This window comes from Lissotriton helveticus, chromosome 3_2 (genome assembly GCF_964261635.1).
Source record: "Lissotriton helveticus chromosome 3_2, aLisHel1.1, whole genome shotgun sequence".
In the NCBI taxonomy this organism is placed as follows: Eukaryota; Metazoa; Chordata; class Amphibia; order Caudata; family Salamandridae; genus Lissotriton; species Lissotriton helveticus.
In genome coordinates, this window is record NC_136062.1 from 29,154,554 (window position 1) to 29,168,536 (window position 13,983).

At 43.0% G+C, this 13,983-nt stretch overlaps 1 protein-coding gene and 1 long non-coding RNA gene across 3 annotated transcripts in view; one reads left to right on the forward strand and one right to left on the reverse strand.

Moving 5' to 3' along the window:
* The window catches only part of LOC144826438 (uncharacterized), a 665,527-nt gene that overhangs the window by 590,080 nt on the left and 61,464 nt on the right, over positions 1-13,983 (forward strand). The window lies entirely within an intron of this gene.
* Positions 1-13,983, reverse strand: part of SPPL2A (signal peptide peptidase like 2A) — a 346,877-nt gene that overhangs the window by 115,075 nt on the left and 217,819 nt on the right. For both annotated transcript variants that reach the window (XM_078684763.1, XM_078684764.1), the window contains exons 9-10: positions 7,117-7,198; positions 357-431 (exon numbers count right to left, since the gene is read on the reverse strand). In XM_078684763.1, the coding sequence (XP_078540889.1) occupies positions 357-431; positions 7,117-7,198 (157 nt within the window). The remainder of the gene's footprint in view (positions 1-356; positions 432-7,116; positions 7,199-13,983) is intronic.

Sequence of the window (13,983 nt, forward strand, 5' to 3'; positions counted from 1 at the left end):
TAATGCCACAAAGTAATCTAAAGTGCAGAAAGATTCTAATGACAGTTGGCTCTAATAGCCTAGTCTGAAAAGCCTGTTGAATGAGACATTATTAATGTTCGAAACAAGTCAAAGGTCCAAAAACCCCTGAAGCCAGAATTAACTGATAATCTTGAATAAAGTTGTTCATATCCGATAAATTCATATTACAACCCATGGTGACAATCGAAATGCCATAATTCTTTAACCCTTAAAACTTGGTGAAATCAGGCCTTTGTATGAAAACAGTTTTCAAATATGTTATCTTTGAAACAACCTTTACTTTTATTTGAAAGGGAGTTTACAGTTTACATGATCTCTTAGACATATTGGCCTACCTTTGTGAAAAATGGTGTTATGAACACAAAAAACACGTCGTATAAAAGCAGGAGAACAAGAAGGATCACACACGCCTGGTAAAGAAAGGAAGGGACCACGTTAATATGAATTGCAAGTTACAACAGAAGCAAAATGTTTCAAAGTAACAGGACACTTGACAAAATGGGCTCATTGTTTGTGCTTATGGACATGTAAGAATAATCTTTTACAATTTAAGTGACAGACAAAATTCTTTCTTGTTTTAGTACCAAAATGAGACAACAGAAAAGGTAACACTATCATGCCCCCTTTACGTCAATTCATAAATGAAAAAAAACATCTTAAAAAGAATAATCATTTCATTCATGACAAGTATTTTTTAACATTTGAAAATACATACAAAATATTGATATAGTCAATTTATGTTGCAAATAACTCCCACTCCTAAGTCTAGCAGCATCAACAAAGAAATTACTCGAAGCCAGCTGGCCAGAGGCATAAAGATGCTGGTGAGAACATTCCGCACAAGCCGGAATTTGGGTTATCTCAAAGGAGTTATTTTTAAAAACGATTTAAAAATGTGGAAATCTTGAAACAAATCAATTCCTTTTCTACATTAGGTATAAGTGCATGTGTATTAACTACAGAACTGATACTATTGTGGGTATCATCTGCCATAGTGATGCTGTTAATAGAATTCCATTAAAAAAATGAATTCAAGCCTCATTTTAGTTTTTTTAACTATTTGAAAAAATTAAACCAAATTAATTCATTTTTGGGATTAAATAGAAGTGTATACGGATTAGCAACAGTACTCACACTGTTGTTTACAGAATTCCAACAAGCAACTTCACTATAATTTTAAAAATGTATTTGAAAATGTAAAAATCTTGTAACAAATAATTTCATTTTCTGCATTGTATATAAATGTAGGTGGATTAACTACAGTACAAATACTGTTATGCGTAAACAACGATTTTAAATACCTTTCATGCAGTGTGTGCAGAGCGGGCAAACAAAGATCACATGATCAACATCTTGAATACCCTGTATGGAAAGACTAAATATTCGCTCCAGTCTGCTAACCCTTTCCAAAGCTCCAGTAATAATCTTTAGTGGAAGCATTTGAAGTCTAACAAGGAGCATTAAGCGCTGAACTTTATGCTCTATGTTCCATCTCAAATATAGTTACAGGAAGCACATACCATAACGTATCTACCATTTGTGTGACAGGAGGACATATCTAGATAAATGCTCAATGCTGCACATGAATTTTTAAGGAAACACTTGAGCTTCGGCATTGACATAGATTCAAAAGCCTCTTGTTTTCATTTGAAATATTCTAAAGCCATATAAACATTCTTCCTAAAAATACTATCCTGCCTTTCCTCCATAATTACGACCCTCCAAAGTAACCTCCTTAGGGAATTGGCCTTAGATTAAATCAATGTCAGTCACCAAAGTAAGACTGCAGCCAGACCCAAAACAAAAGTACTTGTGAGGCCTAGTTCTAGCCGAAGAGCGGCAGTGGAGGCTAGAGTATTCAGGCTACATAATCCCCGTACAAATGTTCCCTCCACAGAGTACATAAAGAGGCATTTGCCAATTGTCAGACCCTCTGTCACATATGACTGGGATAGTGATATTTTTAGAAGGTAACAACTGAATTGAGAAGGAAAAATGTCTAAGCCTGTGGGCATTAGATAAAGCAGTTGGCACATCTGTGTGTCCTACATCTAGTATTTAAGTGGGATATATGATTTCTATATTCTAAGTTGAAACTAAATGTACATTCTAATGAGCATATAAAAACTGAGTCTGCTCTACAAGCAGCAGTTGTACGCCTCTCTAGGCAGTTTTGTTTGCCAGAGAAACTTTGATGAATAGCAATGTTCACAGTTGCTCATGCACCGAAGTAAAGAATAACAAAATTCACAAACTGGATTGTATAATACTAAATAAACAATGCTTTCATCCCATCCGTTCAATGACACAATATGCCATGCACATCAACTTTAGTATCATGAAAATGGCTACCCTATCATCTTATCCATCTTAATCATCACAGTCCTTACTTTATTAGGGCAAATCAATATCAGGAATGGAGGCATCCCTGCTTACTCCGCTTTACAATGTGAAAGATTATTTGTTTACATTTATTTTAATACAGAAGCATTGCCATTGTATGCTTTGCTACACCAACCCTGTTCCTGCAAGCCATAGTTGGATAGGGGCAAAAAACGACCTTAGTTAAAAACTATCTTTTCACTGCTGGTTGGTATGGGAATACGATGGCTTTGATCTAGCAAGTTTGTTGCCCCTAATCCAGTCCTGTGGCTCACCTTCAGTGATTCATAGTGATTGCATTTATAGTTATGATGGCTTTCCTTTGACAGGTTTTGAGTACCCCACCAATCCTCTATAACTGTTACTACAGATTAGGGTTAACAACACTTGAGTTTATTACGGTTACATTCTTTATCACTCAATCCAAACCTCATGTTTGGAGGAGAGCCGGCACTTATAACACTAAGTTATTCCACTTACCACATCTGCAAAATGTGGACAGTAGCTCTAAACCACCTTAGGTGGTGTTTTGGATCAAGATAGCTTTAACGGCACAGGCTTCGCTTGATCTTGTGGTCTTTGCTATGCCATCCTCTCAGTCCTTCTCCCTGGGTCAGGATATTAGTGATCAAATTCTGTTTTGTCCACCTGGCCAAAGGAAAGTCTTTTCCAATCAATGAAGAGTCTCTTGGTTCCCTGTAGAGCAGAGATTCCCCTACCTCGCGAGCCAAAGGGGCTTCCTGAAATTTAACTCTGGCATTACGAATATTCAGGCAGTTTATCTAATTTACGCCTCAGTTTGTAATTCAGTATATTTCTCTTGGGTGCATGGGTCTACACCGGATTTGTCATTACTAGAAGCGAGTTATTTGGGGCTGTTAACTGCAGGTGCTTATTACCTGAGGAGCAGAGACTTGGCACTGCGACAAGGAAGCGGAATGAGACTGGTAACGACACTAATACTTACCAGTTGCCATCACTGCAGTGATTCTATTCTTCCATGCCATAGTTTTGTGCTTCTCCTTCCTATGCTCCTGTGCTACCGAAGTCTTCAACCCGTCGCTTTTATACATGGCCATATTACAGTTAAACCTTTTATATACATACACCCTGGACAAGAAAACGGAGAAAACTTTACATTTTCTTAAATTGAGAGTTTAGGTTACCTCGTCTTCCACAGCTAACACTCACTCAAGAGTAGGGACTGTGGACCCCAGGGAGAGGGATGGCTGGCCAGCTCTCCCGGAGAGACTCCAGATGACTAGGGAGGGCTTTACGTATTTAGGGATCTTTGTGACTACAGACAGTTCCCTCTCCTATGACAGGAATATTAAGAGAATATTGACCAATTTCACGGACGATGCGACGCAGTGGAGGCTACTCCCGCTGACGCTCTTGGGCCGAGCGGCCATGTTTAAGATGATCTCGCTCCCGAGATTCTTGTACGCCTTCCAGAATGAGTATTTCCCCCTCCAGAGGAAGGTCTTTCGTGACATTCATGCGGAACTGCGCGCATTCCTGTGGCTGGGGATGCAGCCCCGTGTGGCGCAGTCTACCCTGCAGAGGCATCAATACGATGGGGGTATTTCGCTGCCCAATATAGAAGCATATTATTGGGCTGAGCACTTGACGCCTATAAATGACTACGCCGAGATTCATCCGTGACACAACAGGCTGATTCAATCAGATGACGTGCTGACACAACGGCTGATCACTGACGGCCATCTTGAAACAATTCCTTGTCAGTGCAATCTTGCGGACCTTGGATCTCCTTACTTGACGAACCAGATTTCCCTTCAGGCTGCCCACATTGGATCCATGGGATACTCCTAACACATCTGTGGTATTCCCGTTGCGCAGAATTCAATCAAGCACGCTCCAATTCAGACAACCCTGTCCTGATGACGATCCAAACTAACATGGATCGAAATGCCGTCGACCTAACAGCACAACTATAGGCGTACTTATCCCCTGTGGCTCAACAACCAATTGAAAATTTGTGTATTGTGATATCACGTTGTCACCTACCTTGGAGCCACTCACTGTAAATTATCTGCACTTTGTCACAGTGCGCCGCTCTCGCTGTTCACTTCGTCACTTGCATCGCCACTCTCGTCACTATCACTCTAAGCACCAAGTGTTTTATGGTTGTCATTAATTCATTTATTCAGTGCTGCTTCTAACTGTATATTCTCCGACCACAACGTATGTTGCAATATAAAGATGATTAACTATCTTTTTTCAAATCTATGTAGTGTCTCCTTCTTTCCTTGCAAGTAATGCTGTATGCATGCATAATTAATTGCCTACATATCCTTACCAATCAGGACATTGTTTCTTAAATATAAATGAATGGAGCGCTACTCGATGGATAAGCACACTTGCATACACTTTTTATATGGGGGCAAAGGGAGAGATAGGCTGCTCCCGGCTACGAGAGTTACTCTGGGGGTGTGGATGACGGCGACAAAGGCTACGGGGTGGGATGGTAAACCAACACGTTAAACTCCCCTTTGGAAGTGTGCCTGGCTCAAGGAACTGCATAAGTTGAAGGGTTTTCTGGCCTGGGATGCAATAGGGATTTCTACACTGGGAGATGTGATGAAGAGGGGGGAACTGCAATCGTTTGCTGAGCTGAGAAAGGAATATGGACTTAGTCACACACAGTCTTTTAGATACGCACAGCTGAGGCAAACCTGGAGGGTGCAGAGGGCGCTGGCAGGTCCCCCTCCCGGAATATGCTCCACTGGAGGGCCGCCTACTGCAGGAACAGATCACACATAGGGCGGTTTCCCTCACATATAGGACCCTACTGAATAACATGTCTAACGGGTTGGTGAAGCTGCGGGAGGTTTGAGAGAGGGATGTAGGGACCATGGACGAGGTGGCCTGGGGGACGGTCTTAATGCACCCACGCGAAGTGGCGATTAAATCTCGCCTCCGGCTTATACAATTCAAAGTGCTGCATAGGACATACTTTGACAGGGCGAGATTACATAGAATAGGGAGGGTGCCTGACCCCTGTTGTCTGAGATGTGGTTTTGAGAGGGGAGATTTCTTTCACACTATTTGGTCCTGCCCGAACATTCAGGTTTTCTGGGGTGAGGTGCTCTGGGAATTGGGAGCGGTACAGGAGATTGCTCTTCAGTCAGTTGGTCCTCCTGGGAATGACGAATGAAGTTGACGTGAATCGCCCACAATTAATCTTTTTAGTACTGGCTTTGGTGGTGGCTAAGAGGGATGTGGCCAGGAAGTGGGGAGCCCCAGAGTGCCCACAGCTGGAGGAGTGGCGCAGGGGCATGGATCTGTATATGGCTGCGGAGAGGGTCACATATAAAGCAAGAGGGTGCCCCAAAAAGTTCGGAAGAGTATGGGGGGGGAAGTGGTGTCGATACCATGGGCTGGATGGCAGTCTTTGATATGGTTGAGGTGGCTGGGACGCGGGGGGTGAGCGGGTTATGGGTTGCTGGCTATTACTCTATCCTCCTGAGTTGCGGAATGACTACAGTGATCATATTGACTGTGTTACTTATTTATGTACGGGGATCCGGGGTGCTGGGGGAGGTGGAAGGGCTCTGGGATGGGCTGTGCTGAGTGATGATGACATGCTTGTTCTTTTGTTTTGCACTGAAAAATCAAATAAAGATATATTTTTTTAAGAGTAGGGACTGTGACAAGGTTTTGTAGGGCTCCGTGAACAATGAGATCAAAGGCGAGTAAACTAGGCTTCCACATGACACTATACGGCCTCCTGCAACCATTTTCAGGGCCTTCATCCCAGAACACAAACCGAAGCAATGCATATTTTATCAGGAACCACCCCCATTGTTTTAGATCTAAAAGGCAGTGCAACTCTTCAAACAACAGCTTTTGTTACGATTATGTATATATAAAAATGTGGCAGAGTGCAATAACACATCAAACTTCTTACTAATGGATGGGTAATGAATTAGGGGTGCAGTGAAAATTATTTAGATTAATGAATTTTTCCTGCTGCTTGGCATCCCTGAGATCTAATGATTGGTCACCTTGCCCCAAAGAAATGGTCATCTCTTTTCAGATTCTGCAGATTTGTGAAATACATTTAAATGTGTTTAATTCATTAACATGCATATACTTTTAAGAGCCCATGCAAATATAGGTAATTGTTTTAATCTAACGGTCTTTCTGTAATAGGTGCAAATACAACACATTCGCAACACCGGAGTGTATGTATCACACTGTAACACTGACATCTCTCAATAATGTAGATAACAGATGTTGGGATTACCTTGTTTGACGGTAATTATTACAAGAATCACAGGAGGATTAAAGATTAAGGGAGTCGAGCGGGTGGGTTTCGGTTGGCATTTACCAGTTCACACATCCCACCCTACTGGGCTACTTTTAATCTCTACTCTGGGGGTGTCTTTCACAAAGCGCCCGACTATCTACACTTAATACAGACAACTCCAAAGAGCAGACAAAGACAGTGTGCTTTCCCAGGGCGGGGGAAGGGAGGGAATGAGTGGCCCTGGGCTGATAATAAATAGTCAAAAGGCTACTTTGTGGAAAGCACTATTCAGGTATTAATCTACAGCATGTGTATATCCTGTCTGTTGCTGCTCAGTGACTGCTTACAAATCCACAGAAACACAACGTGATAATTCAAGAAGACCACATGAAAATGATGCTGATGCATAGGAACAATAAGCAATAAGATAATCACTATACCTTGAAATTGGGCATTCTTAGAGTTTTGATGAAGTTGAGACAGAAAGCAATACCCAAAATATCTTGCAATATCCAAGCCCACCTGAAATGAAAAGTTAACCACTATTTATTTCTGCGTGAACAATACCACTGTGGAGTTTACTTACAAACATTTCAAACAACGTTGCACTGACTTTACGGCTCAACATTGCCTTTATTTTAGGAGAATATATATGGGAGTCACTGAAAACTTGAGCCAGGCTCGAGCCTGACGCTTGGCCATGGCTCAACTCAGGGTCCTGTAGGAACATCAAAGCCCATGACAAACCAAGTGTTTGTCTGCCACCCTCACTCTACCTTCATGCACCAAGAGGTAAAAACAAAGTATTACTATTTGAGGTTAAAAGTAGAAACAAATACCCATTTAATGGCCGATTGTACAACGTAGAACCAGAAAACGTGGATTAATCACTGCTTCCCCACTTAACCAAAATGGGTGATCTTCGGCTCATGTTTTATTTCACCTTTTCTTCTGTCTTCATTATGGCATAGGAAAGCACTTACAAATATGAGAGTTCAGAACACCAGCTGTACAAAAACGTAATAAGTTTGATTTAATAGACTATAACGTTACTCTTTCTATAAGAATCTGGGGTATATACAGAGTTCACTTGACAACTTCTTGCTCTAAGTTCACTAATAGAAAACGAAAGACAGGATGCCAATGCTGATATGAATAGTTTAAATAAACAGTAAACCGAACAGAACTCGAAAAATATATTCAAGAACGGGAATTGCTACTTAATAGCTTTTTATTTTTACATTTTTAGAAAGACAAGCTTATATTTTTAAATCATCGTAAGGAACGTATTCAAAAAGGACACATACAAATAGAAAAACAGGGTACTAATCATCAATCATTCACTGCTACAGGCATATCACAGGCATTCAAAAGCTTTCAAACCATTTGGGAAAGGGACTACAGAAACATATAATACAATCTTTAAAATATGTACAGTCTATACTTCAGGAGAAGCATGGAGCCACAATCTGCGGCCACAATTTTGCAAAAATAACAAAACAAAAGAAATTTTTCAGATGTACATTCTTATTAGATAAATTCAATCTTCAACAGGATAGTTATTAGTAATGTACAAGCGGCGTGAAAAAATTAATTAAATGATCGGGCCGCTCTCGCAGACGTTATGTGGCAAAAAAGCCTACGCGTTTCGAATCCCAATTATTCCCTTGGGATTCTCTTCAGGGCCTCATGTAGTATCACTGAGTGAAAGCGCCAAGTTTGTAGAAAAGCATGGAGCGGAGAAATCGATAATCTGTATCTTCTCAAAAGATTGTGCTGCGTTTAATCTTTAATCAGGAGACTGGGACAGCGATGGGCCGGTGGAAAACGGCACAGATGGAAATATATGCCTAAGTTGATGTTAAATCGCTACTCGCAGATGTAGCGGGTTTCGCGTTGACACAAAAGATCTTAGGATCGCTTTTATTGAATTCGTAGACGGCAGCGGCAGATGAGGATGAATAGGTCTTTTGAATTTCCGTCCTGTGTACGGACTTTTAATTTACTGGAGTGGTTTTGTCAACTGGCAACTCCATGGAGATGATTCAATATTTTAGAAATGGACCGTTGATCCACTCGCGTCTTAGTCGGCACTACCTCTGGGCGCATGGTATACGCATGCGCCCAGAGGAAATTCAAAAGACGTATTCATCCTCATCTGCCGCTGCCGCCTACGAATTCAATAAAAGCGATCCTAAGATCTTTTGTGGCCGCAGATTGTGGTTCCATGCTTCTCCTGAAGTATAGACTGTACATATTTTAAAGATTGTATTATATGTTTCTGTAGTCCCTTTCCCAAATGGTTTGAAAGCTTTTGAATGCCTGTGATATGCCTGTAGCAGTGAATGATTGATGATTAGTACCCTGTTTTTCTATTTGTATGTGTCCTTTTTGAATACGTTCCTTCCGATGATTTAAAAATATAAGCTTGTCTTTCTAAAAATGTAAAAATAAAAAGCTATTAAGTAGCAATTCCCGTTCTTGAATATATTTTTCGAGTTCTGTTCGGTTTACTGTTTATTTAAACTATTCATATCAGCATTGGCATCCTGTCTTTCGTTTTCTGGTAGTTCGGCTCAGCCTTGCTGATTAGAGCCAACCCGTAGTTGTTTTCTCGCTAAGTTCACTAATGGCACTGTTGTCAAGGTGGGGCAGGAATTATTCTAAATTCATGATTAAAAACTATCACTTTTAATAAGTACTTTTCACGTCGGTGCTATAATGTGGCATATTAATATCAAGGCTTCCACATGTTAAGGAAAAACTTTTTGGAATTTTGAAGAGATTTTATCATTTTACGTAATGTTTGTTGCATGATTTACATGGCACATATTTTAAGGGCTTGGCACCTGCATAAATTCTAGGAGGCAAGCCAAACCCTTGGCTCCATTCTCGTTTGGCTCTCCCTGTTAAATTGATGGCTTGCCCACCTCTAAGAATACATATACACTTACAACAAGCATGGGCAAAGCCAATAGGTTTCACCTTTTTTGACCAATTGGCATTGTCAGTGCTTTTTGCCATGCTGATGCTGTGCAGCATTGCAAAACAAAAATCAATTTTAACTGCACAAAAGAACATTTTAGAATGTGAAGCAGCCTAGCAGCAAATGGCAACTGCCAAGCACTCCAAAAACAAATGTAAAAAATGTTATGTAATGGACCACGAGGGGTGGAAGAGCAACAGAAAAGCAGATGAGTTAGAATTAAAGAGTAGTGGAAGAAGGAATTAAAAAAAATATAGATAAATAAAATCAAAGCTATGGTACGATCCACAAGAGGCTTTCGCCTGCAGACAGCTAAAAATAGTCTCATGAAGGAGGAGCCCTAGAAATGTACTTCAATAGAGTGCCAATGATATGTATTCCTGTGCTTCCCCCACCCAAGACTCTCACAGGAGCGCTGAAAGATCACTAACTGTCATGATTTGAGATGAGCATCTGCGCTATTAGTATTATAGTAATCTTCTCTTAGCGGACGCCCCTCTGCGTTGTTAGTTGCTGTGATTCTTAAGACACTGAAGTATAAGGAACAATAACAACAAGCATTTACAATGCAATAGGTCTCGGGTTAATTAAGTTTGAGCTATTGGCATTGCTTAATATTGCCACACTAATTGCACCAAAAGTCTATAAATTGTAGGCCACAAAAATGTGTATTTATTTTTGTAGCAGTGGTGGCATGCTGCGCTTTAGATGAATATGTTTGAAAGTAAAGTGCGCCATACTGCGATTGCTACAATAGTTATTTGTGGATGCGTTAACAATTGATGTGTGCACTGATGGCTGGTCGTGTGTGTGTGCCTGTAGAAATTGCGCACTGATGGCTGGTGGTGTGTGTGCCTGGAGAAATTGTGCACTGATGGCTGGTGGTGTGTGTGCTTGGTGGAAGTGTGCACTGCCGGCTGGTGGTGTGTGTGCCTGGTGGAAGCGTGTACTGACCGTTGGTGGTGTGTGTACCTGGTTAAAGTGTGCACTGACGGCTGGTGGTGTGTGTCTGATGAAAGCGTGCACTGACGGCTGGTGGTGTTTGGGCCGGTAAAAGCGTGAACTGATGGCTGGTGGTGTTTGTGCCTGGTGTAAGTGTGCACTGACAGCTGGTGGTGTTTGTGCCCAGTGAAAGCGTGCACTGACGACTGATAGTGCCTGTGCCTGGTGTAAGTGTGCACTGACAGTGTGGTTGTGTGTGTGTGGTTGTGTGTGTGTGTGTGTGTGTGTGTGTGTGTGTGCGTGTGTGTGTGTGTGGTGGTGCGTGTGGTGGTGTGTGTGTGTGTGTTGTTGTCTGTGTGTGTGGTTGTGTGTGTGGTTGTGTGTGTGTGTGGCTGTGTGTGTGTGTGTGGCTGTGTGTGTGTGTGTGTGTGTGGCTGTGTGTGTGCGTGTGGCTGTGTGCGTGTGTGTGTGGCTGTGTGTGTGGCTGTGTGTGTGGGGCTGTGTGTGTGTGGCTGTGTGTATGTGGCTGTAAGCACTTGAACTTGTTCGCCAGCTACACGTTGTTCAAATCTGCTCCCAAAACTTTGTTGATGTCAGCTGTAAACGAGATCAGAGCCAACGTTAAGTTTTGATCTTAGCAGAGGCGCTCTTTTCAGGAATGCCGGTTAATAGGGTGCAGTTTCTGATTATTGTTGGATTGGTGTTGATGGCGACAACCCTGTATTAGCACATCAGTTACTGAGCGATGCACACAAGCAAATGTTCACAACCAGTCCACAATCTGACTCAGATTAACCAGAAGTGCAATGAAAATATACACGCAAAAGTCTGCAGAATCCAGAGCCCTCATTTCATGGTGGATGCCCAAGACTTGTCAAAATTAAAGTCACTCTCAAACCACACTCCTTACATACCAGCAACTGGAAAGCAACAGAAAATCACCTCTACAAATCAGCCTTCAACTTGACAACCCCTCAACCCGACTGCAAATCTCAGGGTACACACTGCACTCCCTCATCACTAGCTATTAAAATGTAAATGCCCATAACCCACTGATTTCATTCCACAGATACCAGTGTAGTGCATTACATCGCACCATAAAAAGCTACACTGAACAAATAAGTTGTCTTTGTTTTGAAGTACTAATGCACAAATCGCCAAAAGACAAATTGCTTTCATATTGTTCTCAGTCACGACTCTAGGTTGAGACTACGTCCTCTCCTGACTTTTCCATGTCTGATGCTTCCTTACTATAAGGCCAGATTGGAGAGAAAACCCACAGCTGTTGTACTTGCCCCTCGAGCTAATATAATTCAACAATTGGGGCGGCAAGGGCCTTTCCTATCACATAGGGAGAGAAGAAACCCCCGCAATGGATTAGAGGTGCTGTGTATTATACAGGGGGTTTCAGACAAGACAGCAAAAGAAGCGATGTAAGAGGAAATGAATATTACGTGTGTTATCACATACACGTAAGAGTTCAAACAGGTGCCCCATATGCTATAAAGCCATTGAGGTGCTGACCCCATCTTAAATGCCCCTGCGTACCATTAAAGCAGAAACTGCGTAAAGGTCCCAACTGCCATCAAACTAAATAAGACTTATCAATGCAACCCTTACAATAAGCGATTTTAGAATATAAATTAAGAGCATACGATAATTAGCACCTTCCCTTACATTAAAAGAATTCAAAAGGCAGTATTCCAAATCGTATGGGGGCTGTAAGTGTGGAGACATGTTATAAATGCTGATTATAATGGCGATAATTAAGAGGCGTTTTAAGTTTCCATATCAAACTCAATAAAAATATGACAAAAGTGTGCGCCCAAAAGCCTTTTCTCCTGTGGGGTTAGCAAAGTACATTTCTGTTAATGGCGTACCGTCCTGCTAGACACACCGTTCGCACCCCCGGTAATTGCGGGGGAGATGCAACTTGTAAGTGAAGTAGTAGTTAGACGAGGAGACTGCAGGGGGAGAGAGGCAGTTGCTTCCCATTAACAAAGGCGCCCACGGGATGACATCGGTACTCGTAATTGTATCAGAGGTGCTGTCACCGAGGATTACATTACAGCCCATAGCCCAACCTTTTGAGTCTCCAATAAAGTATAGCCAGTAAAGTATAGCCGGGAGGCCGCGGGCCAGCGCAGTCTAGGCCTGAGTCTGACTGGGAGTGACCGACGACAAGTGAGTGACTGTACTGTCACTCACTGACACTGACGGTCGGTCCCGAGTCGACTCCCGACTGAGGCAGGCCAGGCTGGCAGCCGAAGGAGGAGGCTGTGGCGAAGCTTAAACATTACATTAATGAAGAGAGACACACCTGAGGTCGAGGCGAGGTGGTACCATCCGGACTCCGGAGCAAGTCTGCTGCACGGCCTGCGCTGAGAGGTGCCTGCCAGACGGCTGGATGTGCAGAGCGCCCTGTGACAAGCGAGTGCCACTGCTTGCTGACTGAGTCACAGACACTGGGTGACCAGTGGGCGGCAGTGACTTGTCTTCCTTGGTGGTGGCCTACGTGACCATGATGCACTGGGCAGCCAGTGGGCCAGCAGTGACTGGAGTGTCGACGAGGGCAGCAGAGATGAGGAGATCGATGAGATGAGGACCACCAACAGTTGTCGAGAGACACAGGCAGCACTAATCTGACCACTGGCCAGCCGAAAAGAGCGTGTCACATCACGTCACCTCCCCCACCCCCAGCATATATGAAACCGTGCGGGGGCTTGGCAAAAAATGATGCCCAGGGCCGTCATTGGTAGCACTTCAGCGCGCTACAAGCTTGACGGCCCTGGGGACCCCCCCATCAGCTCGCACACATTATATTAACAAGCTAGGTGGTGAGCTGTGATGCAAGCGCTGTGCGCATGTGCAAGGTGCGCTTGCACTTACACTTACAATGTTACACAATCATGTGTCGCTTGTGATGAATCCATGCATATTTTGCTTAGACTATATGGGCGGGGTCATGTGCTCACAGGCAGGCCCTCATCGGTCCTCCTCCAATGAGCAATTTATGTGCTAGCTCACGCAGCGGGCTCTTTTGCCACTGGACCTTCACGCCACGGACTCATCATGGTCGGCGCCGCCCACAGCCAGTAAATTGCGCACACTACTCTAAATACCGCCCAAAAAGTAGCCCCCGCCAGGTAAGGGTTTTTCCTGCACAATTTGGAAAAATGTCGCCCAATTGTGCGGGAAATAGACAGTGCGAGCACAGACTCAACTGCAATACACATGATGTCATAACGAACTCGTGCCGCGTGCGTGCAGGGACACAGCAGTGCTACTTACATAGATGAGGTGCTCCTTGAATCGCTTTCGGATGTTTTCAATGAACGCTGCTTCGCTGGTGAAGTTCTCCAGCAGGACGAAGTCTTGA